Source organism: Pseudorca crassidens, chromosome 15 (assembly GCF_039906515.1).
Source record: "Pseudorca crassidens isolate mPseCra1 chromosome 15, mPseCra1.hap1, whole genome shotgun sequence".
In the NCBI taxonomy this organism is placed as follows: domain Eukaryota; kingdom Metazoa; phylum Chordata; class Mammalia; order Artiodactyla; family Delphinidae; genus Pseudorca; species Pseudorca crassidens.
Window position 1 is genome coordinate 78,857,930 of NC_090310.1, and position 26,585 is coordinate 78,884,514.

A 26,585-nucleotide genomic window follows, 5' to 3' on the forward strand; every position below is an offset into this window, starting at 1 on the left:
ACAGGCACAGCTGGCCAGAGGGGCGGCAGTCAGGCCGCTTGTGTGTGAAACCCTCTGCCTCTCACAATGTGGGACCCAGAGCCCCGAGAGCATGAGTCTAAGTAATGATTTATAAACACGCCACTTACAGTTTACCAAAAAAAAGAAAGGAATCATGCCATAACATTATCCTAAAATGTGCTTTTCTGGAGTCTTCCAGTGAGCGCAGCCTTGTCCGTTGAATGGCTCTGTACTCTTCCAGTTTCCGTTGGGTACCAGATGCATTTTACCCACACCCCCACTGATGGACATTTGGGTGGTTTCTGTGCGTGTGACCACGTGTGCACAACACATACCATTGCAGTGGTGCCATTCAAACATTGTCCAGCATAAGTCTGACTCAGGCCTAGATTCTTAGTAGTGAAATTTTGGGATCAAAGGGGCTTTGAGTATTTCATTTAAACTGATTCTGTCAAATCATTCTCCAAAGAGGCTGGACCGCTTTGTACTTCCAGCAGCAGAGTATCTGGGAGGTCATTTCCCAGTTCCATGATAAACAAATATGATCCATGATCTCAGTTTTAGCCAATTTGTTAGATTTTTTTGAAAATTAGTAACCGTGGCAGAATTTGCACTTTGGAATTATGAGTGTGCTTTGCTATCTTTTTACATATTTTTGACTATGTGTATTTCTTCTATGAATTGCCTGTTTATAGCCTTTGTTCATTTTTATTCTGAGTTGATTGGAATTTTTCTTGATGTGCGGTAACTCATTGCATATTAGGAATACAAACCATCTGTTGTCTTAGATTAATGCTTCTCTCTTAGGCTCTCGTTTGTCTTTTATGTTGTTTATAGAATCTTTTGGTGTATAAATATTTCGAATTTTAGTCGTGAAGGCTGTAAAGCACATAAAATATTCCTCCCCTATATATTCTGTTTTCTGTTTTGCTTTAGGCAGTCCTCTCCTACCTAAGATTATACAATTACCCTCAAAGATTTTCTTCTATCACTTTCACAGCTTAGCGTCATCATTTAAATCATTAATGCATCTGATTTCGTGTCTGCGTGTCATAGAACCCAGAAATTTATTTAGCTAAGATATCACTTGGAGAGGAATAATAAGTTCCTCTACATCAGGGATCAGCTAACTTTTTCCAAAAAGGGCCAGATAGTCAATATTTTAGGCTTTGTGGACCATGTGGTCTTTGTCATAACCACTCAGCTCAGCGGTGATAGCTTGAAAGCAGCTAATATGCAGATAATATGTAAAGAAGTGGGTGCGGCTGCGTTCTGATCAAACTTTATTTACAAAAGGAGGTGGCAGGGCTTCCCTAGTGGCGCAGTGGTTGAGAGTCCGCCTGCTGATGCAGGGGACACGGGTTCGTGCCCCGGTCCGGGAAGATCCCACATGCCGGGGAGCGGCTGGGCCTGTGAGCCATGGCCGCTGAGCCTGCGCGTCCGGAGCCTGTGCTCCACAACGGGAGAGGCCACAGCAGTGAGAGGCCCGCGTACCGCAAAAAAAAAAAAAAAAAGGAGGTGGCAGGCAGGATCTGGCCCTCTGGCTATAATTTGCTGACCCCGGCCCTATACTCTTTGATTTTGGACTATCCCAGTGAATTTTTGTTATGATTGTGTTGCTTGCAAGACTTGACTGAAGGTTTTGTGTTCCCCCCAAATTCTTATTTTGAAGCCCGAGTCCCCAGTATGATGGTGTTTGGAGATGGGGCCTTTGGAAAGTAATTAGGGTTACCTGCACCTCAGGATGTGACCGCGTTTGGAGATTGTATTTAAAGAGGTGATCAAGTTGAAATGAAGTCGTTAGGACGGGCCCTGATCCAATCTGACTGGTGTCCTCATAAGGAGAGATTAGGACCAAGACACGCACAGAGGAAAGACCATGTGACAAAGACACAGGGAGAAGATGGCTGTCAATAGGCCAAGGAGCGAGGCCTTGGAAGAAGCCTGCAGACACCTTGATCTTGGACTTCTAGCTTTTAGATCCTGAGAAAAAACTTCTGTCCTCTAAACCACCTAGTCTCTGGTACTGTGTTAGGGCGGCCCTAGCAAATGAATCCTCTCTACCTCTGCCTGGGCAGGAAACCCCGGCCATATACTCAGCCAGGCCCTGTGAAGGCAGGGGGTGTGCACGCTCTGGCCCTTGGTCCTTAGAGGCTCTTTGGGAATAGAAACAGGGATTAATCGCAGAAGGGGAAATTTCCTCTAGTGCTCCTTTCTGCAGAAAGCTCATGGACGTGAGTGCCAGGGAGAAGTAGATGGTCTCTCCCTCCTGCAGAGCCGGCAGGGGGAGTGGAGGTTGGGGGATGCAACCAGCTCCAAGAGGACAGAGAGCTGGGTAGTATTCCTGGGCCGGCGGCTTTTATTGTCCACTTTATACAAGTTCACGTCTCAGCATCTTGGGGGCTAAGGCATACTGAGATGATCCAGCTTCGTCTGTAGTTTATAACTCAGGGAGGCTGCGGGCCTGGCTACATGGTTTGTCTCTGATACGACCCATCCAGAGGAAGCTCTGGTCCCGTGGCCCCCTGGCCACAGGCAGGTCACAGCCCCCCCCCGCCACGGGCAGATCACCCAGGGGAGCAGTGCAGCTCTGGGGTGTCCACGGCCCACCTGTACCTGCAGGACACACTGCAGCCCGTGTGGCCTTGTAGCAGGCAAGTGAGGACCTGGTCCTCATTCCACTCCATCCCTTTCCTGCTGTGTGACCTCGGGCATGTGGCTCCCTCTTCCACATCCCACTTGCTGCGTTTTCATGGTGCCGGGTCTGGGATGGACTCACCTTCCGGGTCCTAGCCAGCTCTAACGCCCCGTGCTGTCGTGCTCTCATGGCCAGTGTCACTGTTATGGCAAGTAACTTACCTCTCAGAGCCCCAGCTTCCCCATCTGTAAAGGCGCTATAATAATAGATCCTCTGCTGTAGGCTACTAAAGATTAAGTGATACTTTCCACGTGTGTCTTAGAGGGTCTAGAACAGAAGCGTGCAGAAAACATTAGTTATTTCTATTTATTGTTATTGTCCTTTAAGATTCATTCATTCAACAAATATTTCTTGTGTGTCTACTATATGCCAAACACTTCTTAGGAGCTGTGGATACCCCCTCGTGGCTCTTACACTCCCAAAAGGGGAGTCAGATGATGAACCAATAAATAAATGAATGTATAATGTGAAGGGAAGTAAAGGAAAATTAAAGAGCAAAGGATGGCAGGCATGGAGCTGTTGAGATAAGGTGGGCATCTGAGCAGAGGGCTGAAAAAAGCAAAGGAGGGAGCCATGCAGCTTTCAGGGGTCGGCCAACTATAGCCCACAGGCCAAATGCAGCCTACCACATGTTTTTGTAAATAAAGGTTTATCGGCTCACAGCCACGCCCATTCATCGTGCACTGTCTGTGGCTGCTTTTAGCTGTAAGGGCAGAGCTGTTGTGACAGACCATAAGGCTTACAAAGCCTAAAATATGTACCCTCTGGTCCTTTACAAAAAATCGTGACAATTCCTGCTCCAGGTAAACGGAACTGCAGGTGCAAAGGCCCTGAGGTTGGGCATGTCTGCTGAGCAGTGCACATCACACAAGTGCTTCCATTGCATGACTCTCTGGGCCCCCATGTGGTCAGTTGCATGTGGCTTTGCAGCCCATTAAGATTAGAAGTGATGCCGCAGGCCTCCTATGGACCCTGTAGCCAAGCTGATGTAACTTGGTGGTGGGGGAGGGATACAGTAGGAACCTACTAAATACTTGTATGAAATAACAGCATTTTAGAGCATTTTAAAGCACTTACCAGTTAGTGCTGTTCCTGTCACTAGATGATTATTTTGGCCTCCTACAGAGCCCACTAGAGAGAGTGTGGGCTCCTTGCTTGTGTAATAGCTTGACTAGCTTCCTATTGTTTCTAAGAGGCCTCTCTTCTATATATTTCTGTATATACATCCTGCAAACCGTAGACCCCTTCTTTCTAATCAGAACACCATCTAGGAAGTCAGCCACCTGGATGCCTCACATCCTACTTCCCTTGTTCAGGCATCTAATGAAAATCCACTGAGATCCAAACATCTGCCAGGAACTCTTCCAGACAATGGGGATACACCATGAACGAGGCAGACACAGTCTCTGTACTCTGAGTCTGGGATGGTAATAGGGTGGGCTCAAACTCAAAAGTCTACAGGGGCCATGGCAGGAAACAGGAGTGGGCTAGGGCCAACCTTCAGCCTGTTTTTGAGATCACATCTCACCTGAAGGACCGTACATTTAATTATGTTTTTAAGACTGTCTGGGGGTAAATAGCATTCACTTGCAAGTCCATTTGGCCCCTAGGAAGCCAATGAGCCCTCATTTGTCTGGTCTTGCTTGAATGGTGAGAATGCTTAAAGGAAGCTTCATCCAGGCCCCATATTATCTCATGAGTAGTCTGGTGACCCTCCTCACTGGGGACAACCACAACTTTATACTCTAGTCCCAGAGTCCTGGAGCTGGGTTTGGCCTGAACTTGGGGTCATTTAGGATTACAGTGGGCTGAAAAAACATAGAAATGTGTTTCTCACTCACAGAAAAGAAGTCTAGAGGTAGGTTCTCCAGTGATGGTGTAGTAGTTCCACAGTCTTTGGTAATTCAGGTCCCTTCCAACTTTCTGCTTACCATCCCTAGAATGTGGCCCTCTCCTTCATGCTCCAAAATGACTGCTGGAGATCCAGCCATCACATATATGTTCCTCTGTGCACCTACACAGGGTCCTTGTCATCTGCATAAATTTGTATAGGGAAGCAGAAGTTACCAAAACACATATTCACAAAAGGACTGAGCATTTTTAAATTGGCTCCTAATTAACTATTCTTCCTTGTTTCATACCAGCTGTCTGTCCCTATCCAAATTTGTTAGTCAAGCTTGTCCTCAGTGTTGGATGTGGCACCAGACAATACTATATCAATTACAAAGTAAAACTGGAAATATTGCCAAAAATGTAGGATTCCAGGGCTTCCCTGGTGGCACAGTGGTTGAGAGTCCGCCTGCCAATGCAGGGGACACGGGTTCGTGCCCCGGTCTGGGAAGATCCCACGTGCCGCGGAGCAGCTGGGCCCGTGAGCCATGGCCACAGAGCCTGCGCGTCTGGAGCCTGTGCTCCGCAACGGGAGAGGCCATAACAGTGAGAGGCCCGCGTACCACACAAAAAAAAGTAGGATTCCATGAAATTGATAAAAGTTATGCTGGAAAACTACTCGATTTCTATCCAAATACTTTGACAAGCCAGAATCTGGTGGAGTTGATACATTTAAAAAACAAGGGATGCAAGGATTCTTCAATATACGCAAATCAATCAATGTGATATACCATATTAACAAATTGAAGAATAAAAACCATATGATCATCTCAATAGATGCAGAAAAAGCTTTTGACAAAATTCAACACCCATTTATCATAAAAACTCTCCAGAAAGTGGGCATAGAGGGAACCTACCTCAACATAATGAAGGCCATATACAACAAACCCACAGCAAACATCATTCTCAATGGTGAAAAACTGAAAGCATTTCCTCTAAGAACAGGAACAAGACAAGGATGTCCACTCTCACCACTATTATTCAACACAGTTTTGGAAGTCCTAGCCACGGCAATCAGAGAAGAAAAAAATAAAAGGAATACAAATTGGAAAAGAAGAAGTAAAACTGTCACTGTTTGCAGATGACATGATACTACACATAGAGAATCCTAAAGATGCCACCAGAAAACTACTAGAGCTAATCAATGAATTTGGTAAAGTTGCAGGATACAAAGTTAATGCACAGAAATCTCTTGCATTCCTATACACTAATGATGAAATATCTGAAAGAGAAATTAAGGAAACACTCCCATTTACCATTGCAACAAAAAGAATAAAATACCTAGGAATAAACCTACCTAGGGAGCCAAAAGACCTGTATGCAGAAAACTATAAGACACTGATGAAAGAAGTGAAAGATGATACCAACAGATGGAGAGATATACGATGTTCTTGGATTGGAAGAATCAATATTGTGAAAATGACTATACTACCCAAAGCAGATTCAATGCAATCCCTGTCAAATTACCAATGGCATTTTTTACAGACTTAGAACAAAAAATCTTAAAATTTGTATGGAGACACAAAAGACCCCGAATAGCCAAAGCACACTTGAGGGAAAAAAGCGGAGCTGGAGGAATCAGACTCCCTGACTTCAGACTATACTACAAAGCTACAATAATCAAGACAATATGATACTGGCACAGAAACAGAAATATAGATCAATGGAACAGGATAGAAAGCCCAGAGATAAACCCATGCACCTATGGTCAACTAATCCATGACAAAGGAGGCAAGGATATACAATGGAGAAAAGACAGTCTCTTCAATAAGTGGTGCTGGGAAAACTGGACAGCTACATGTAAAAGAATGAAATTAGAACACTCCATAACACCATACAAAAAATAAACTCAAAATGGATTAGAGACCTAAATGTAAGACTGGACACTATAAAACTCTTAGAGGAAAACTTAGGAGGAACACTCTTTGACATAAATCACAGCAAGATCTTTTTTGATCCACCTCCTAGAGTAATGGAAATAAAAACAAAAATAAACAAATGGGACCTAATGAAACTTCAAAGCTTTTGCACAGCAAAGGAAACCATAAACAAGACGAAAAGACAACCCTCAGAATTGGAGAAAATATTTGCAAATGAATCAATGGACAAAGGATTAATCTCCAAAATATATAAACAGCTCATGCAGCTTTATATTAAAAAAACAAACAACCCAATCCAAATATGGGCAGAAGACCTAAATAGACATTTCTCCAAAGAAGACATACAGATGGCCAAGAAGCACGTGAAAAGCTGCTCAACATCACTATTAGAGAAATGCTAATCAAAACTACAATGATGTATCACCCCACACCAGTTAGAATGGGCATCATCAAAAAAATCTACAAACAACAAATGCTGGAGAGGGTGTGGAGAAAAGGGAACCCTCTTGCACTGTTGGTAGGAATGTAAACTGATACAGCCACTATGGAGAACAGTATGGAGGTTCCTTAAAAAACTAAAAATAGAATTACCATATGACCCAGCAATGCCACTACTGGGCATATACCCAGAGAAAACCATAATTCAAAAGGACACATGCACCCCAATGATCATTGCAGCACTATTTACAATAGCCAGGTCATAGAAGCAACCTAAATGCCCACTGACAGATGAATGGATAAAGAAGATGTGGTACATATATACAATGGAATATTACTCAGCCATAAAAAGGAACGAAATTGGGTCATTTGTTGAGACGTGGATGGATCTAGAGACTGTCATACAGAGTGAAGTAAGTCAGAATGAGAAAAACAAATTCGTATATTAACGCATATCTGTGGAACCTAGAACAATGGTACAGATGAACCTGTTTGCAGGGCAGAAATTGAGACACAGATGTAGAGAACCAGTGTATGGACACCAAGGGGGGAAAGTGGCGGGGCGGTGGTGAGATGAATTGGGCAATTGGGATTGACATGTATACACTGACGTGTATAAAACTGATGACTAATAAGAACTTGCTGTATAAAAATAATAAAATAAAATTCGAAAATTCAAAAAAAAATAAAATAAAATCAAAGGAGAGAAAAATTGATAAAAATAACAGGATTAACTGCTTCAAACATGAACTGCCGAAGTTTAAGAGTCTCCTTTGGGAAAATCGATCCAGCCTTGAAATGACCCTTTTCATAACATGATTTAAAAATCAAATCTTGAGTAAAGGATGTTGTTTGTGTTGCGCTAGAAAAAATTTTGTCTCTTGGAAAATTACTCCAAGATAAAATACTGTTCTGTTGTTCACTCTAAGAATTTAGCACATAGCTTTAATTATAACTTTAAAGATTTACAGGTTTTTCAACAGTTTTCTTAATTTTATATTGCATATTTCAAAATAAAGCATAGCATTTGTTGTTGTTACTTACTATGAAATTTAGATCCAAGTTTTAAGTGGAATCCTCTTAGGAGGTCATTTTTCTTGTATCAGTTTCTTCAGACATGAAGAACCCCCCATACTTTCCAGTATATGCATCAGAAATGTGGAATTCACCTGCTGCCATGCTTTGTCCAATCCTGAACGGTCGTGACCCTTGTCACCTGTTTGAAGTATGGATTTGAATAATGCACCTGGGACCATTCCACCTGGCTGCTGGATGAACCTAGCCCACTGCCCAGCATCCACGCCTTAACAAGACCTCCTTTTTTAAAAGATCTACTTTACTGAAGTATAATTTAACATACAATAAAATGCATATTTGTAATGTGCAGTTAAATGAATTTTGACAAATGTAACAACCACCCCTAAATCAAGATAAAGGACATTTCCATCACCCCAAAAGTCCCTCATGTCCCTTTGCAGTCAACTTCCTGCCCCTTCCCCACCTTAGACAACCACTGGTCTGATTTCTGTCATTATAGGTTACTGTTGCCCATTCTAAAACTTCGTGTAAACAGAAACGTAATGGTATGCAACGGTTTGCTCCTGGCTCAACCCATTTTTGAGATTTATCTGTGTTGTTGCTTGAATCATCATTTCCTTCCTTTTCAGCACTAGGTAGTATTTCATGGGTACAAAGAGTGACATCACCACGTGTCGGCAGGATGTGGAGGAAAGCTTCTTGGCAGTTTCTCATGGAGTTAGACATACGCTTACTCTGTGCCCCAGCAATTCAACTCCTTGGTGTTTACCCCAGAGAAAGGAAAATATACATCCTCACGAAGACCTGTATCCGAATGTTTATAATAGCTTTACTCATAATAGCTCTCAAATGGAAACAGCCACTAATTGTCAGGGTCCAGTCAGGAGACAGAAGCCACACCAGTGTGAAATAAAATTCCTGTTTTATGGCAAGACGAGAAAAATTTAAACATAAAAAATTTTCCTTGCCCTTTGTTCTTCTCTCTACCCTCCATGGTGCATTGTGTGTCTGCATTCTGCATGGACCGTACCTCCCCCATCAGCAGAAATACCTGCTCAGCCATAAAGAGCGGTGTTCTAGCATCAACAAGACAACTCCTGAAAAGATAACATTCCGTCTTGATCTTGTAAAAGGGGCCACGGAGACACTCAGATCTGGATGGTGTCCACTGTCAATAATATGTCATTTAATGTACAGTGCCCTGTCTCAAGAACTTTATATAACTGTGCCTTGATTTCTAACGGGCAGAACAGTTCTTGGAGCTTTCTGAGATGCTCTTTCCGGGTTATAATCCTCAAATTGGACTCGGATAAAATTTTTCATTTCTTTCTTAAAGCGACTGATTCATTTTTCATCAACACCAGTAATCTGAGCATTAACTAGGAAAAGGCAGTTCAGTGCTGAAGGGGTAAAAGAGGGTTTTAAAGGATATAGAAATGGCAAGTCCAGAAAGCAGCAAGTAGGGGCCGAGGGAGCATGAAAAGGGAAAGCAGCAGGAACGCAGCAGACATCCCCCTACCCCCAGGCAGAGAGTCACACCTCTCCTAGGGGGAGAGGGTGCAGCTGCCGCAGGGGACGTGCAGCCGCCAGGGGGTGCAGGTGAGACCGTCCTGCCGGATGGTCTGGAAACTTGCTGCAGGGCGTGTGGGCCAGAGAGCTGCTGGGTGAGTGCAACTGACCTGCACGTGCATCTGCTGGCATCCAGGCCACAAAACCATCACAAGACCTGGAACCAGGATGAGAAGTCCTTCTCTCTCGCTGTGGATCGCAGTGCCCCTCCAGTTCCCTCTACCGATGAAGCCAGCCTGCAAAGGAGAAATGTGGACAGAGTCCAGCTCCAGTGGCACAGAGCCGGGCAGAGAGGAGGAGGTTTGGTGCTGAGAAGCAATAAAGTGATAGCCCATAGCCCCAAATTCCATCAACTGGGGAATGGATAAAAACCCTGCTGTGGGGCTTCCCTGGTGGCGCAGTGGTTGAGAGTCTGCCTGCTAATGCAGGGGACACGGGTTCGAGCCCTGGTTTGGGAGGATCCCACATGCCACGGAGCAACTGGGCCCGTGAGCTACAACTACTGAGCCTGCGCGTCTGAAACCTGTGCTCCGCAACAAGAGAGGCCGCGATAGTGAGAGGCCCGCGCACCGCGATGAAGAGTGGCCCTTGCTTGCCACAACTAGAGAAAGCCCTCGCACAGAAACGAAGACCCAACACAGCCAAAAATAAATAAATTAATTAATAAACTCGTACCCCCAACATCTTCTTAAGAAAAACAAAAAATAAAAAAACGCTGCTGTGTCCATACAGTGTGATTCACTTTTGTACCTTTGTGCTCGTCTGAGCCACTACCCTTGTGTAGTAATAAGAATTGCTTTGAACCTTCAGAGAGGAAGTAAGCAGCTCTTCTGGGATGATGGGTCTCAGATGGTGGAGGCGGAAGGTCAGCTGTGGTGCTGACGTAGCACCAAAGGTATAGTGTTTAACCCCGGGGGCTCCGGAGTCACACAGTGCTGGCTTCCGATCCTGCCTTTGTATCTACCAGCTGTGTGGCCTTGGGAAACTCACTCAACCTCTCTGAGACAATGTTTCCACCTCTTAAGGTGGGAATAATAATAGTACTTGCTCACTTTGTGGTATTGTAGGGATTGAATGATAAAAAGCAGGTTTCAAAACACCACAGCCGGTAGACCAACTCTGTCCACCTGCCCGTTGCTCTTTCTAAGGTCCATGACCTAAGAATGTTTCATTCACCCTCATTTTAAACCGTTATGTAAGTACCTACATAGTAGCCTCAGTTTTGCCTCTGGCCTGCAAAGCCTAAATGATTTACTATCTAGCCCTTGAAGAAAAAACTTATCAACCCTTGATACAAAGCATGTGGCTAGAGAAAGTGCTCAGTGGATTTTAAGTGGTGCTGATTCAGCTCTCAAGGAGCTTAGGTCTCCTCAGAGGCCTTCCTGTGTAGCCCTCAGGAAAGTCAAGCATGCTTTACAAACAGCCATGGATAAGGAATACTCAGATGGCACTCACCGTGTCCCAAGCATTGTTGTAAGTCCTGTGTATACAGCAGCTCAATCCTTATAACGCCCCCATGAGATAGGTACTATTATTATCCCCACTGTAAAGGTGAAGAAACAAAGGCACAGAGAAGGGTGGGTGTCTCCCTAAGGTCACACAGCTGTGAGCGATGGATCTAGCTAGCATTCAGATCTTGTAACTACTTTGTCCTGCTGCACCTGACAGAGCTGGGGCTAGCCCCTAGAGGGTGCTCAGTAGATATCTGTTGACTGCACACATGCGTGTGGTCTGAGGGCAGAAAGTAAACCAGTGAATTGCCAAGCTTGTAAGAGAGGGACTTAGGTGCCCATTGGAGCCCGGGTGCCTGGTAGTAACAGCTAGGGGCACAGATTCCACACAGCCGCACAGGCTCCTGCTCTGACAGTCTAGCCTCTTCTGACCCCCATGAAACAGAACATTTATTGCATTCAAGATGTGCCCTCCTTACACATGCGATCATACTCTCTTCCCTCTGAGTCCATCAAGTAGCTCCAATTGTTACGTCCACTTTCAGATTGAGGAAATACAGGCACAGAGAAGTTAAGTGATTGGCCAGACATCACACAGCTGACTCATGGTTGTACCGGTTCTCACACCCAGGTGTGTGTGACTGCAGGGCCAGGCCTTTTAGCCACGGTGCAGGGAAGGGAGACGGTCATTGGCTACTCAGGGCTATTTATGAATGTGATGGCTAGCTTGAGTTTTCACAGGAACCCCAGTGAGCAAATCCTGAATTTACACAACTGTGTGATGGGGGCCATGATTCACATTTCCTCTGTGAGCCTTTCCTTTTAAAAGCATGCCCTTTGACGCGTCTCAGCTCTGCAAAAGTTCACTGTTTGTCTACTTTTCCAGAAGCCATCGGCTGGGGGAGTCAGGGTTCACCTGTGAGCTAAGACGGCACGTGGGCAGCCAGCCATTCATGCATTTCGATGGCATCTGAGGGAGAGATGCTGCTACTCACAGCATAATTCAATGGAAGGCTCCTCCCCGGGAGGGGAGTGTCAGTGCCAGGAATGACATCAAAGGTAAGACAAACGGATGATGTCTGGGGGGAGTGGGGCAGGGGGAGATGGGGATGGTGTGTGTGCTGGAGGGAAGGAAAGAGGTTGGGAAGGAGAGAGAAGAACCCTCAACCTGCTGTATCCAGAGCAGCATTTGTTTGGTGGTTTGTTTGGGGTTAATTTTGCTGCCAATTATCTTGGTCGAGAATTTTATAATTGCAAAGAACAGAAACCTACTCAAAGGAAATCTCGCAAAAAGAAAATACATTCGTTCACTCATTGAGTGTGATTTGTGGACCTACTCTGTGCCACACACTGTGCCCTCCAGGTTCTCATGGGGAGGAGGGTCAGTAAGCAGGTGCCACATAAACAAGGCAATTGCAGACAGTGCTTTGTGCTCTGAAGAGATTGAACAAGGCGTGTGGCGAAGCGGGAGGGCAGGGAACTTGCCTCTGGGGAGGGAGCCTCTGAGCTGAGGCCTGACTGACAAGAGCCAACCATTGGCAAATTGGGTGAAGAACTTTCCAGACGGAGGGATTAGCAAGTGCAAATGTCCTGAGGGAGGAATGGACTTTACGCTACAGAGCAACAGAAAACAAGGCTGGTGTGGCAGGACGGAAGGAAGGAAGGAAGGAAAGGGTCAGGAGACCAGGTCGGGGAAGGGCCCAGTGGCCTCCGTTTGGATTTTATCCTGGGAGCAGCGGGCAGCCATGGGAGGGTGAGAAGGGCCGATGGGTGTGAGAGCCTCTCTAGGAGGCATGGGAAGTCCGGAGGTGGGCCCAGGCCGTCTCTCTGCTTGGTCACCTCACAGTCTCAAAGTGGCCACCACGGCTGCCAGCATCCGAGGCCCAGAGGATGCCGGTAAAGCAAACAGGAAGCAGAGCCTTTTCCAGAAGGCCCAGCGAGCTCCCGCATTTATGCCCGTGACCAGAACCGAGTCAGGCGGGCATCCCAGCTGTGAGGCAGGCTGGGAGACAGAGTGTCCAGTGAGGAAAATGGCCCCAGCCCGACGTGGTTTACCACACAGGCTGGGCCCGTGGAGCCACTGTGACAACTTAGGATGCTACGGGAGAGAAGGAAGGGAGGACCAGCCGTTGACTCTAGCAGAGAGGAAATCTCTGGCCAGGGTACTCAGTTGTAAATTAGAGGCCTGTCCCAAGTGGGGGGAAACAGCCAGGAGGGGGGCACCCCCCAACTTCCACCGCCCACCGTCCCGGGCTGCAGTTGGGCAGGAAGTTTCTGGGTCGGGAGTCAGGGGTCTGGCCGTGTTAGGAAAGGCAAGTGCTCCCTCTAGTGGCTCTGCGGAGGTGAGCCCAGCATCCTCCCCAGGGGGCCAGAGCTGGAGGCCGGAGTGGGCATCCCTCGGCTCACAGACCCTGGAAGGGGAAGGGCACCAATGATGCTGGTGAGAGCTAACACTTATGGGGCACTTAGGGTGTACCCTCCATGCACCTTACAAACATTAACTCGATCCTTCTGACAGCTCTACGAGGTTGGTCCCATTCGTGTTTCCGTTTGAAGGATGGTGTCATTTGCCCAATATCATAGGGACAGGAATTGGACCCACATCCGTCTCACATAGAGGCTGTACTTCCAGCCAGTGGCTTTGGGGCCAACAGACTACAGCCCAACTATTACCACTGGGGGACCATCACATGCATCCTGAATTACATTTCCTTATTATGTTTAACTTGCTTGTTCAAAAAACCTTGTCTGAGGCTTCTGGGGGACTTAAAAGTCGTCCATGGATGGAGTTTGGGACTCCCTGGGATTGGATATGAAATGCCATGTGCATCTCTGCACATTTCCCTGCAGAGAGGCCCAGAGCAGCCATGAGACAGGCAAAGGGGTTGGGACCCAAAGAAGTCACAGAGCCTCTGTTTCGTATTGTTTTGATGTCTTGTTTACTCTTTCAGGACTTTTGGAGGGGGGTGGGATGGAACTGATTAGGAATGCTTGTCACAAAGGCTTGTCTGTGCCCTAACTGACTGGTGATGGGCTTGGGTCTTGCATAAACTGGCTTTCGTTTAACTCTGGAAACATCTTGATTTTGACACCTAACCGGGGCCTCTCAGAGGTTGAGGACGGCAAGAGCCATTTAAAATTTTTAAAAGATTTAAAGCTACAAGGGATGTGAAGATTGTGGTAGATTTTAAGTTTTTATGTTTAACAAAGTAACGCTTTTCAAATAAAGTTCAGTGATGACTCATCTAAGTTACAGATAACGGCAGAAGTCTAAGGTGAGGAATTCTATGACTAAATGGCCCAGGCCGAGTTGTCCTCCAGCCCTTCTCCCCACTTTGTAAAAGGCACCAAGTAGCTGAATTGTATCGACCCAGGTGCTGGCTTCGAGCAGAAATAACACAGCGTCTGTTATCTTAACAGTTCTTGGAGAAGCAAGGCCACTTCCGCTGCAGACAAGCGAGGTCCTCTGGGCGGGGGCATTCTGGGGCCAGGTAGAGGGGAGAGGATGAGGATGAGGAAACCTCTCACCTCCCCCAGTTGAATTCTGGACCACCTGGCCTCAGAGCTTGGGTTGAGGTTATTCTCGAGCCCCCAGCCCTCATTCAAAGGACGCACCGAAGCTCATTCCAAAATCAGAAGAAATGACTTTGAATTTCCACCTGTTTGGGCAATAATAGGAGGAGTTTGGGCTTTGGACTTGTTTCGATTTCTGCCACTTTGGGACTGTGTGACTTTGGGTTAAGCTCTTTGAACTTCTGATTCTTCCCCTTTGTGGTCGGGTTGAGAATGGCCCCCTCCCCAGGCAGCTGGAGGAGAAAGTGGGGTTTGTTCAGCCGACGTTGAGGGGGGTCCCTGAGCGCTGGGGATCTGCCTGGCGCTTGGGACTCGGGGACACGAGCGTGCCAGCCCTGACCTCGGGGTCGTGGTGTTAACATCGGAGACGCATGGGGCGTTGGGGTTTCTAGAAGATCAGCGCAGAGGTTGGGAACATAGGGCAGCGCTGCGGATCCCACCACCCGTGGCTCAGAGAAAGGGTCCTGGGAAAAGGCTACCGGTTCAATGAGAAGTTGGAAACACAGCCCGTGGATGGGACCAAAAAGGGGATGTAGGACAATGGTGGGCGATCCTAAAAGTCCTTTTTAAGGAGAGGGGGAGAAGCAGTCATCGTAAACAGGGGTAAGGTTTCCTGAGATTTGTACAGGTGAACTCACTCCTAACAGGATCTAGAAAGCCTGTTTCCAGCCCCACTCCACAGCTTGGGGAAGGTCCCCAGCCTGCCTCCACCTGTGCCGACCTCCTGAGGCCCACGGTCCCCAGAGTGTCCACGGTCTCCTGTCTCGCTGACAGTGCTCCTCTTAGGGTGGTCTCACCTGCTTGCTCATCCTGCCGCCTGCTGTTTCAGGCCACATCGACTGGAGGGAGCATCGAATTCTTGGTTAACTTTCACACAGACATACAAAACACTCTCAAAAGGCATTTGGGAGCAGGGCAGAAGGTTTGGATCAGTGGAGGGACTCACATCTCAGGGACCAAAGACAACTGACACTTCAGGACTGGACCTCCCTCACCTGAAAAAGGCTCTCGGCCACTCTCCCAGTTCTGCCTCCTCGTTCCACCTGTGCTGTCCAGCCCGTCTTCCCTCTTTCCCCCCTTCCCCTCTCTTTGCAACTTTCTCTTCTGAATTCCTCTGTACCTTAGCACAGAGCAACTCAGCACTCTCTTCTGCTGGCCTGACTTCTAGGGTCCCCACAAACAGCTGGGAAAACACAACCCCAGGTGGCGCCGATTACATTATGATCCGCATTGGGGGCTGCAAACCAGAGCCTGTGAGCCAAACCTGGCCCCCTGCCTGTTTTTGTAAGTAAAGTTTTATTGCAACGCAGCCACGCCCATTCATTTACTTGTAAATTGTGGCTGCTTTCACTATTCAAGGGCAGAGTTAGAGTTAGGATGGAGACAGTATGTAAACGTAAAATGTTTACTCTTTCTATCTTTGCGATTTGACATTTTCATGAAGTGCCTAGCACAAGTGAAGGGCTGGTTAAGTGTCATTGTCATGTTCCTTCCAGTGGCCTAATGTCTCATCCATTAACAAGTTGACCTAACTCCTGCTACGGCCAGGCTGCCAGCCGGGTCCTATAGGCATAGAGATGACCAGTAACGTCTGCCTACTCTCAAGAAGCTCGCAATCAAGTAGAAGAGGCTGGGGCTTCCCTGGTGGTGCAGTAGTTAAGAATCTGCCTGCCAATGCAAGGGACACGGGTTCAAGTCCTGGTCCAGGAAGATCCCACATGCTGCAGGCAACTAAGCCCGTGTGCCACAACTACTGAGCCTGCACTCTAGAGCCCGCAAGCCACAACTACTGAAGCCTGCGCACCTAGAGCCTGTGCTCCACAAGAGAAGCCACCGCAATGAGAAGCCCGTACACTGCAACGAACAGTAGCCCCTGCTCGCCGCAACTAGTGAAAAGCCTGCGCTCAGCAGCGAAGACCCAACGCAAGCAAAAATTAATTAATTAATTAATTAATTTTTTAAAAAAAGAAGAGGCTACCATGCAGTGTGTAAGAGGCACAGAAAGAGGATGAGGTTACCCAGTGCAGGGCTGACTCCTGCAGGCTCCTATAGCAGCTGGGTTTGGCCAATGGGAGGCCCTGCAGGAGGGAGAGAAAAGCAGGGGTATTTCTTCTCTTCCTTTATGCCTCAAGAAGCAACTCTGCAGCCCTCTGGGCCCAAAGTTGCCAACCTTTTCAATTTTTCACAAAAAGCTTTGAATCTAGACTTTGTGTGAAATCTTCCCATTTGTGAATATTAGCACTAATTGTTCAACTATTATGCAGACTTTTCTGGCTCCACAGGCTGAGAGTTTGTAACTTTTGGACAGAAGGCCCATGACACTCTCTTCACTTTAAAATTTCTACGACTCTTATACAACTGCTGTGGAGAATAAAATTGTATACACACATATCCTATGAAAAGCCAGCTCCACCCCTACATACCGTGGAAAAACTCACTCCATGTACAGGAGCCATGCTCAAGGATGTTCATCTCAGCATTGTGTGTACACACGTGTAATAGAGAAATGTAGGAAGCTATCCAAGTGTCCATCCACAGGAGGACAGAGAAGTGCCTTGTGCCATATTTGCAGTGAAAACCAAGTACAGCTACGTTTGTTAACATGGACAAATCTCAAGACATCATTTTAGAATGACAAAAGCATAGTATTTTATTTTTGTATATAAAGTTTATTCATATGAAGTTTGAAGCATGAAAAGCAATAACGTGTATCATTTATGTACAGGAGCATATGTTCTGTAAATGTAAAGGCAACTATGGGATTCGTTTGTTACGATTCAGGAGGTGCTGACGGCATCTAGTGGCTGGAGGCCAGGGATGCAGCTAAACACCCTGCCTGCACAGGCCAGCCTCCCAGCCAAGGATGATCTGGTCCAAATGCCTGTAGTGCTGAGGTTGAAGCCTTCAAGGGGGCGGGGAAAGGGGAGGGTATAGAAGCCACTTGGAATATCTGACATCTCGTATAAGACTTGCAAATGGGCTGTCATGGCTTGGAAGCATCTTCTAAAGGCCAGCTTTCCTGTAGTTCTGTCTGCAGAGACCCGAGCTCAACTCCACAGGGCTGCCATCGCTCAGCCCGACTCGCTGCCACGGGGTCAGAGCTGCTCGTGGGGGCCAATCTGGAGCCCCTACAAGGACGTATTGGGACAAATTCCTGCACTGGCTTTCTTACCCACCTGAGGCCTGATTTCACACTTTAGTAATAAATAGCATGTTAGAGCCTCACAGCAGTCACTGGCGAGAGCGAAAGTTATCCCCACCATGTGACAGATGAGGAAACCGAGGCTCAGAGAGGTGAGGCTATTGCTGCAGGACACACCACTAGTAAGAAACTTGAACTCAGGCCTGAGACTCTGGAGTTCAGAGCTGTCCCTGCAGACACCACCTCTCAGGCCCGAAGTCTCCAGGGTCTGGACGTTGGGACAATGCACTCTGAGCCATGAGTTAGAGGAAGTGGGAACAGATTAAAGCTTTTCTTTGCATGAGCCGATGTGTAATTGTCACAATCCCTATACTTTACTGAATCCATCTACACACAGAGCATTATTCAGTCCTCCCCGAAACACACGTGAAAAGCTAAACGTTGTTATCTCCATTTTCCAGAAGGAAATAAGATGGAACCTGCCCAGCATGACCCGAATAGAAAGGGGCTGAGGCAGGATTTGAACTCAGGGCTCAGGTTTCATACCCGGGTGCTGCCCTGCTGCACAGTACTGCCTTCACTTCTAAGCTGCTTTAGTCCTTCTTGTCCCTTTTGGACCAGTTAGGACCTCGGAATCCTTGCCGATTTATTTCATATCTTAGGAAATGGAAGTGCCCACGAAATAAACTTGAAGATTTCAGACTTTTAGCTAACCTGTGCCTTAGCTTTTGTGGCTCTGCTGAAAGCATTTCAGAAAGGTTTCAGAGGAACTGTGTGTGTGTGTGTGTGTGTGTGCGTGTGTGCGTGCGCGTGTGTGTGTGTGTGTGTAAAGAACAGAGTTGAAATACTGTTTGCTCAGAGGGGTGTGGAAATTTTTCTGGTGTTTCGTTGATTACATGCTCTTCTAGGGTGCTAGCAATGGCTCCGCCAAACCCTGTTAGTCGTATTTTATAAATTTATAAATCTTTCGCCTTAAACCCCCTCCACTCAAAAATCCATAGAATTGGAAATCAATCTTTGTTTATGGCAAGTCCGTTAACAGCTAATTCCTTCCCACAACCATCAAATCCATCTTCGCTTGATGCCAGAAATAGAAGCGACCGGGGTTTGGTGGGCAGACGGAGGGGAACCTCTCACAGACATGCTGGGTCTGGCGTCCTCGGGGGTTGCCCTTACGTCACGTCTCGGACACAAGCCGCGGTGATGTCACCTGATGCCACGGTGCAGAGCTCCCCTCCGCGGTGTCTGTGGTCAGCCCAGGGCCCAAAAGTGTCTCCCTTCCTGGGTTTCGGTGTCCCGATGAAGTCAGATTTCCTGGGCCGTGGATCCAGTTACCGATAATTGCCTTGTGAACTGGCAGATGCAAAAGTAAACATTTCTAGAGCCCGAAGTACACGGAGCTCTGGGGGTGGCCCGCCAAGAGGAGCCGGGAGGGAGCTGCCACGGAAGCGATCTGGGCGATGTCCGTGTGGCGTTGATGGGGGCTTACGCTCTGGGTCTAGAATATTCACGCCATGGGGAAGCCTGGCCCGGGTGAAGGGTGGGCGGTGGTGAGCTTTCCCTGACTTGTAGCGTGTGGGGGAGGGAAGGATGAGGCCTCTGTGCTGGGGGCAGGCCTGCGTCCCTGGAGGAGTGTGGGCTTTCCACAGTTACACAGAAAGCAGATATGGCAGTGGGAGGGGCCCCTGCCAGGAGGGGCAGTGAGTCACTTTTTCCACCACCTCCTGTCCTCTCTCCAAGTCTGCTGTCTCACGCTGTGGCTGCTCTATAGGGTGACAGCAGAGCCTGCCCTCGGGCCAAAGGGGGGTCCCGAGCCGGGTTAAAGGGACCCGTGTCCTTCCCACTGACCAGGTGTGAGGAGAGTAGCAAGACCCCCAGACAAAGAGCTGTCATTACATAAGAACAAAGAGTAAAATCCTAATTCCCACGTGGCCCTACATAATGTGGGCCCTGCCGAGCACCCTCCTGCCTGCCTTCTACACACCTCAACCCTGATGCCTGCCCCCTGCTCTTTCTCAGATTCCTCAGGCTCCTTCCCAGCACCACACCTCAAGGCGTTTGCACAGGCTGTGCCCTCTGCCTGAAATGTTGGTCTCAGGTCTCTGCGCAGTTGTCACCGCCTCGAGGAAGCCCTCTGTGATCACTCTATCTAAAATACCATCCCCATAATTCTATTCCATCCCTCCTACCCTGTTCTCCCCCGCCAGACCCTTTGTAGTTACCTGGCATGATGCCATGTATTGGATGATTTGCTGATGGTCTGTCTCCCCCACTAAAACGTCAGCTCTGTGAAGGTGGGGATTTTTGTCTGTCTTGTTCACTCGCGTGTCCTCGTGCCTGAAACAAAGCCTGGCATGGTAGATGCTCCTTAAAGAGAGGACAGATGTGTGAAGGAGTGTTGACCATGCAATACACAATCGGAGCAGCAATTGTGGCGCCGTGAGCTGGAGCCCAGGGCACCAGGGGCAGATACAGCTGTGCTTGCCTTGGGTTGGGGAAACTGGCAGGGGACGGGGGGTGGGGTACTGTGAAGAAACTGGAATCATGGTTTTGCCCCTCAGGGGAGGTGATATTTTATGAAAGGTACCTGTGGCAGGAGAGAAGTGTGAAGAGGAAAGGCTTTGGAATCTGACTGCTTACGTTTAAATCCCAGCCTTCCTCCTTCCCCGCTCGCTGTGTGAGCCTGAGCAAGTCAGACAGCCTCTCTGAGTCTGTTTCTGTAGCTGAAAACTAGACCTAATAGTACCACCTTACAAGCGATTTGGGGTGGATCTAATGAAATAGTACAGCTAATGCATATAGCCCCATGCCTGGCTCACGGTATGCCTGCAGTAAGTGTTAGCTTTAAAAAGCTTTGGTTGTGGGCTTCCCTGGTGGCGCAGTGGTTGAGAGTCCGCCTGCCGATGCAGGGGACACGGGTTCGTGCCCTGGTCCGGGAAGATCCCACATGCCGCGGAGCGGCTGGGCCCGTGAGCCATGACCGCTGAGCCTGCGCGTCCGGAGCCTGTGCTCCGCAACAGGAGAGGCCGCGACAGTGAGAGGCCTGCGTACCGCAAACAAAACAAAACAAAACAAAACAAAAAAAGCTTTGGTTGCATGAGGACTGTCTTAGCCCTTTCGGGCTGCTATAACAAAACACCATAGACTGGGTGGCTTACAGACAACAGAACTTCACTTCTCCCAGTTCTGGAGGCTGGGAAGTCCAAGACCAAGGCACTGGCAGATCTGGTGTCTAGTGAGGGCCTGCTTCCGGGTTCATAGATGGCCGTCTTGTCACTGTGATGAAAGGGGGAAGGGAGCTCTCTGGGGCCTCTTTTATAAGGGCACAAATCCCATCATGAGGGCTCTACCCTCCTGACCTAATCACTTCCCAAAGGCCCCACCTCTTAATACCATCGCATTAGGGGTTAGGATTTCAACATACGAATTTTGGGGGGGACACAAACATTTGATCTATAACCCCACTCAGCATCTGGACCGAGGAGGAAGATTGAGCCATTCGTTACTCTGCTTAGACATTCACAGTCCGGCAATCCCAAATATTTAACTGTTTAGGTCACGCTTTTTCTTTTTCTGGGAAATATTTTTGCTTGCATGACACTCTTCACTGAAAAATGTAGAACTCTTAAAAGGTAGATACAGTTATAAAGCCTAACAGCTTTTCGCGTGTTTGGTGCCTGTATGGTCTGGAGATGAGTGTGTTCATTATTGCTGTATAACAGATAACCACAAACTTAGTGGCTTTGCACAACACCCAGTTAAAACGCTCGCAGTTTCAGTGGGTCAGGAATCCAGGCACAGCTCTGCTGGGTCCACTGCTTCAGCATCTCAAAAGGATGCAGTCAGTGTCAGCCAGGGCTGGGGTCTCCTCTGAAGGCTCGACTGGGGACAGGTCTACATCCAAGCTCCCTCACAGGTTTGTTGGCAGGATTCAGAGCCTCAGCCCCTCACTGGCTTCTGGGGGGAGCCCTGTCGGTTCCTTATCACATTGCCCTCTCCGTAGTGAAGCTCTCCACGTGAGCTGGCTGTTGGCCACGTAAGCCTCCCTGGCTTTGCTTCATCACAGCCAGCAAGGGAGAGTCTGCCAGCATGGTTGAAGTCAGATTTAATCACAGTTGGGACATTTCCCCCAACACTGAGGTATTCTGTTGCTTAGACACAGTTACTCAAGGGGAGGGGATCCCTCCAGGACATGAAGGCCAGAAAGTGGAGATCACTGGGGTCATCTCAGAAGCTGCGGAAAACAGGGAAGAGCCTGGCAGGTGTGAGCAAAGGCTTAGCTGAGTGGGTTCGTGACTATCACCTCCTTTGATTTGTAATAAGGTCCCCGAACCTGCCCACACCTCTCCTCAGGTCATCTCACAGTAAACCATCTTTGTTCAGGAAAGAATTGGTCTTTCTTAGTTCATGTCAACAGGGGACCAGTAGACACCCATTGCTTGAGGGTGGCTATAAAGGAATTTCTGTGACCTGACAAAGGCAGGCTTCTCACCATAAAGACCTAGTTCTTGGTGGTGGGGGTGAGGGGGGACTGGATTGCTTTGCACATGGAGCCAAGGTCTCTAGGGAATGAAGGGACTCAGATACCCAACCATTGCTCCTCAAGATTTGAAGTCAGGAAAGCCCATCCGAGTGGGCTCTGAAGCTCCCACCTAACACCCACTGACTAAGAAGGACAAGAATCCCACATGGGAAGTCATCAACAGGACAGGAGCACCTGGCCAAAGTTTGAGAGCCCAAGTGAGCTTTGGGGAGGGCTGCTTCCAACAGGGCAGGTAGGTAAGCTGGGATCCCTTCAGGCCCCAGCAATCCTAGTACAATTGGTCTGGGATCGATGGCTGATCACTAGGAGAGCCAGGATGGATGTATATATCCTATGTTCAACAGTGATCCTTAGTGGCAAGGAGAATCAATGCATGTAGTGGGTGGTTCAGACTCACCAGTTCAGCTGTTTGGAGGCAGGGCTGACCCCCTTGGAACCAAGTAAATCCCAGAGTTCTTGGACATTGGGAGTGGTGAGGAAGTAAGAAGCCCAGAGGAGGTGTTAGATTTCCTGCCACTGAAGCTGAATTTATTTACTGAAAACATGAAAGCAATCAGGAAGTATTTGGGTACCTTACTGGTCACAAAGATTATAGAATAAACCAGAGGTTAGCAAACTTTTATTAAAAGATCATATAATAAACATTTTAGCTCTGTTCCAACCAATGAACACTGCTCTGGTAACATGGAAGCAGCCATAGACAATAAGTGAAAGAATGAGCATGGTTGTCTTTCAATAAAACTTTATTTATAGAAACAACCAGCCAGCCGTGGGCCATCGTTTGCTGACCCCTGGGATAAACAGTTGAGGTCAGTCTTTCCACCTTTTAAAATAGAATAAATAAATAAATAAATTTTAATGAATTAATTAAATTTCATGACTAAACGAAAACGTTCATAAAATGTTCTTTCCTCTTTTGGTTAACTGAAATCTCATTCCTCCATGGATTTGCTAACTGTCCTTTTCTCCTTTAAATAAAATAGAGGCTCACCGGCACATTTTCGAATTGCTATTTCTTTCTTGGTATAAATGGGGAGTTATTTATTCATGATTATTTTCTCCTTGAGGCTGATGGAAGCTGAATCATGGATGAGGTGAAAAGTCAGCTTTCATCTTCTGTGATTTCTACTCAGTTCGGTCCTTTTCATGCATATATGTATGCACACACGTACGAGCTTAGGAATGTACTATTAGTGGTTGTAAAAGTGAAGTTGCTCATCTTCCGCTCTGAGAGTCTGGAAAAGTTTATGAGCATCAAATAGTACCCGCTGGCATTGTCCAACAAGACACATTACTTCCCAGTGAGTGGCCACTTCCCTTCAGTCTAGCTGCGTGCTTACAGTACAGGCTCAAGTTGGCATCAGGATTTTCCACTAGATGGTCCGGTCTGCGTGCTCTGGCAGTCAGCTCGGAGGTGTTCCTGCCCTCAAAGCCACAGACAAGTCCAGGGCCCCGGGGAAAAACCACCTAGTGAATTGGGAGAAGAGTCTGGGTCACAGGCAAAGGGATTCCCTCGCACTCCAGCCCCTCTGCACCTCTCCAGACAGACCTGTCAGTTGTCTTGAGTGTCTTTCTTGAAAATTTCAAGCAGAGCTTTTAACCATGATGTGTAGCACATGTAGGTATTCCTTACGTGCTCATAGATTTTGGATATAGGTATTTGAAAACAGTGGAGCTGTGAAAATAGGCTTAGATTTTTCTATTTTAAAGTATATGAAATGAGAATTCGCCTCCGATTATGGGATAAGGGTTTGGTCAGAGAAAGAAAATCAACAGGAGGGATTTATCCTGGGAGTTTGACCTTATATAAATGTGAGAGCTGGTTCGACAGCATATGTGAGCCCGTTTTTTTTTTTTTCTTTTTTTTTGCGGTACGCCGGCCTCTCACTGTTGTGGCCTCTCCCGTTGCGGAGCACAGGCTCCGGACGCGCAGGCTCAGCGGCCATGGCTCACGGGCCCAGCCGCTCCGCGGCATGTGGGATCTTCCCGGACCGGGGCACGAACCCGCCTCCCCTGCACCGGCAGGCGGACTCTCAACCACTGCGCCACCAGGGAAGCCTGAGCCTGTTTCTTTGAACGTGAGGCTGGGTGTCAGCAGGTGGCCGCCACAAAAGCAAGACGGATGAGAGCTGAGAGCAGCTGAGGACGAGGAGGGAGCCGCAGGGACAGACCAGTCGCCCCACCCAAGTGACCCGCCGCAGGAGGCGGTCTTCTTCATCACGGAACCAAACAGGCACCTGCCCAGGATTTGGAGAAGCTGAAAGAAGATGCCCAGGCGCTGGAGGCTGCGGGCTTGCTGCTGCCCCAGGCCACCCAGGTCAGCCCACAGAAGAGCAGGCACAACAGCGCCCACGGCACCCACCCTCCAGGCGTAAAAACTGTAGATCTGCTTCTCCACTTCTACCTTCCAGATCTTGCCTCAAATGTCTCCTGTGGCCCATGCTAACCAGAAACTATGCAGAGCAAGGAATTCTGGGAATTCCAACTTCGCTGAGTTGACACAATCCGAATCCACCACAGTTATTACATCAAAAAGTAAATGGCGGTGAGTGAATTGATTGGGACTTTTATTAGAAATGTCACTCCCAACTGTCAGTTTTAAATGTAGACATTTAAAACTTTTATGAAGAAGTTCTGGTGTCATAGGAAAGGCGTGGAGGTCAGAAAACCTAGATTCTGTTTTTGAGAATTACTAGCTGTATGACTTAGAACAAGTTACTTAACCTCTCTGAAACTGCATTGCTTCACTTGTAAAATGGGGATTAAAAATATCTACTGCATACAGATGATGTACACAAAATTTAGCACAATCTACTGTAGTAGGTGCTGAATTTATCAAGGCACATAACAGTGTGTGGTGCTGTTTTCAGAAGGTACCAACCCATCCGAGTCTCTCACTAAACTGCAAATCCATGAAGTCCAGGGTGATGGTTAAGTGATGAGCATGAATGAATAAATGAACTATATCCCTGGGTACTAGGCAGAATAGATGTGGTTACTCCCATTTAAAAATAACAAACTAAACTTCGGTAGTTTATCAATTAAGTGTCTGAGCCAGGACTTGATGCCTGACCTTCTAACGTCTAACCCAGCGCCCTTTACAACACAGCCTCATGTCTCTCCTGCATATTGGAACATTGTGGGAGTACTATGAGAGAGTAGCTTTGTGTTCAGAAGCTGTTGCTTTTTCTTTTATTTCCCCATGATTCCGAAGTTGTAGCAAATGGTTGGAGTCCTTCACAGGCTGCCCAGGGAAAGGACTTGTTGGAGAGCCAAGCTCCACCTCTCCTCAGAGGAGTCTCTGTGTTCTGCTTTGGCTGAGTTTCACCTGGTCCCATTCATCCATTCATTCAGTCAATCATCCAACAAAATGGATTAAGAATGTATTATGTGCCAAGCATTGTCCTAGAAACTGAAGACACAGCAGTGAACAAAACAGATATGGTCCTGCTCTCATGATATTTACATGCTTCTAAGCTGTGGTAGCCAGCCTCCAGGATGGCCCCAGTGCTTCTTGCCTTCCGGTGTTCACACCCTTACGTGGTCCCCTTCCATCCTGCATAGGGATGACTGATGTCACACACACACACACACACACAAATATAAAGGGGTGATGGAGGTGACTTCTGAGGTAAGCTCGTAAAGACATGGTGCCTTCCATCATGCTCTCTCCTGAATCCCTCCCTCTGAGGGAACCCAGCTGCCATGCTGTGAGGATGCTGAAGGAGCCCGGTGTGGCAAGGTCCACAGGGTGATGAACTGAGGCCTCCCACCCACAGCCATGTGAGGGAGCCATCTGGGAAACAGACCCTCCGCCCCAGTCAAGCCTCTGAATTAAACCATGGCCCCAGCGACATCTTGACTGCAACCTTAGGAGAGACCCTGGGCCAGAACCACCCAGCTAAGCTGCTCCCACGTTCCTGACCCACAAAAACTCTAAGATAATCAGTGTTTGTTGTTTTAAGCCATTAAGTTTGGGAGTAGTTTGTTATGCAGCAATAGATAACTAATACATAGAGAGAGACAGACGATGCCCCCAAATAATGCCAGATTAAGGTTAAGCGCTATGGAGAAAAATAAAGCAGGGAATGGGACTGGTGGGGTGGAGGGAATTACACTTTTAGGTAAGGTAGGCAGAGAAGGCCTCACTGTGAAGGTGATGGTTGATTAAGGACTGAAAGGAGTTGAAGGATTTAACTGTGTGGAAAAGTCTTCCAGGCAGAGGGATCAGCAGGTGCAAAGGCCCTGAGGCCGGAGCTTGAGTGTGTCAAAGGATCAGCAAAGAGGCTGATGTGGCTGGACCAGGTGAAGCGGGGAAGATGGTAAAGATGAGGTCAGAGAGATGATAAGGGGCCTGACTGTG

General features: G+C 47.7%; 1 protein-coding gene across 1 annotated transcript in view; it reads left to right on the top strand.

The window, feature by feature from the left end:
- Positions 1-26,585, top strand: part of LOC137208012 (uncharacterized) — a 324,147-nt gene that overhangs the window by 233,100 nt on the left and 64,462 nt on the right. The window contains exon 8 of the mRNA XM_067708475.1: positions 11,851-12,023. Coding sequence (XP_067564576.1) covers positions 12,012-12,023 — 12 coding nt within the window. The 5' untranslated portion in view covers positions 11,851-12,011. The remainder of the gene's footprint in view (positions 1-11,850; positions 12,024-26,585) is intronic.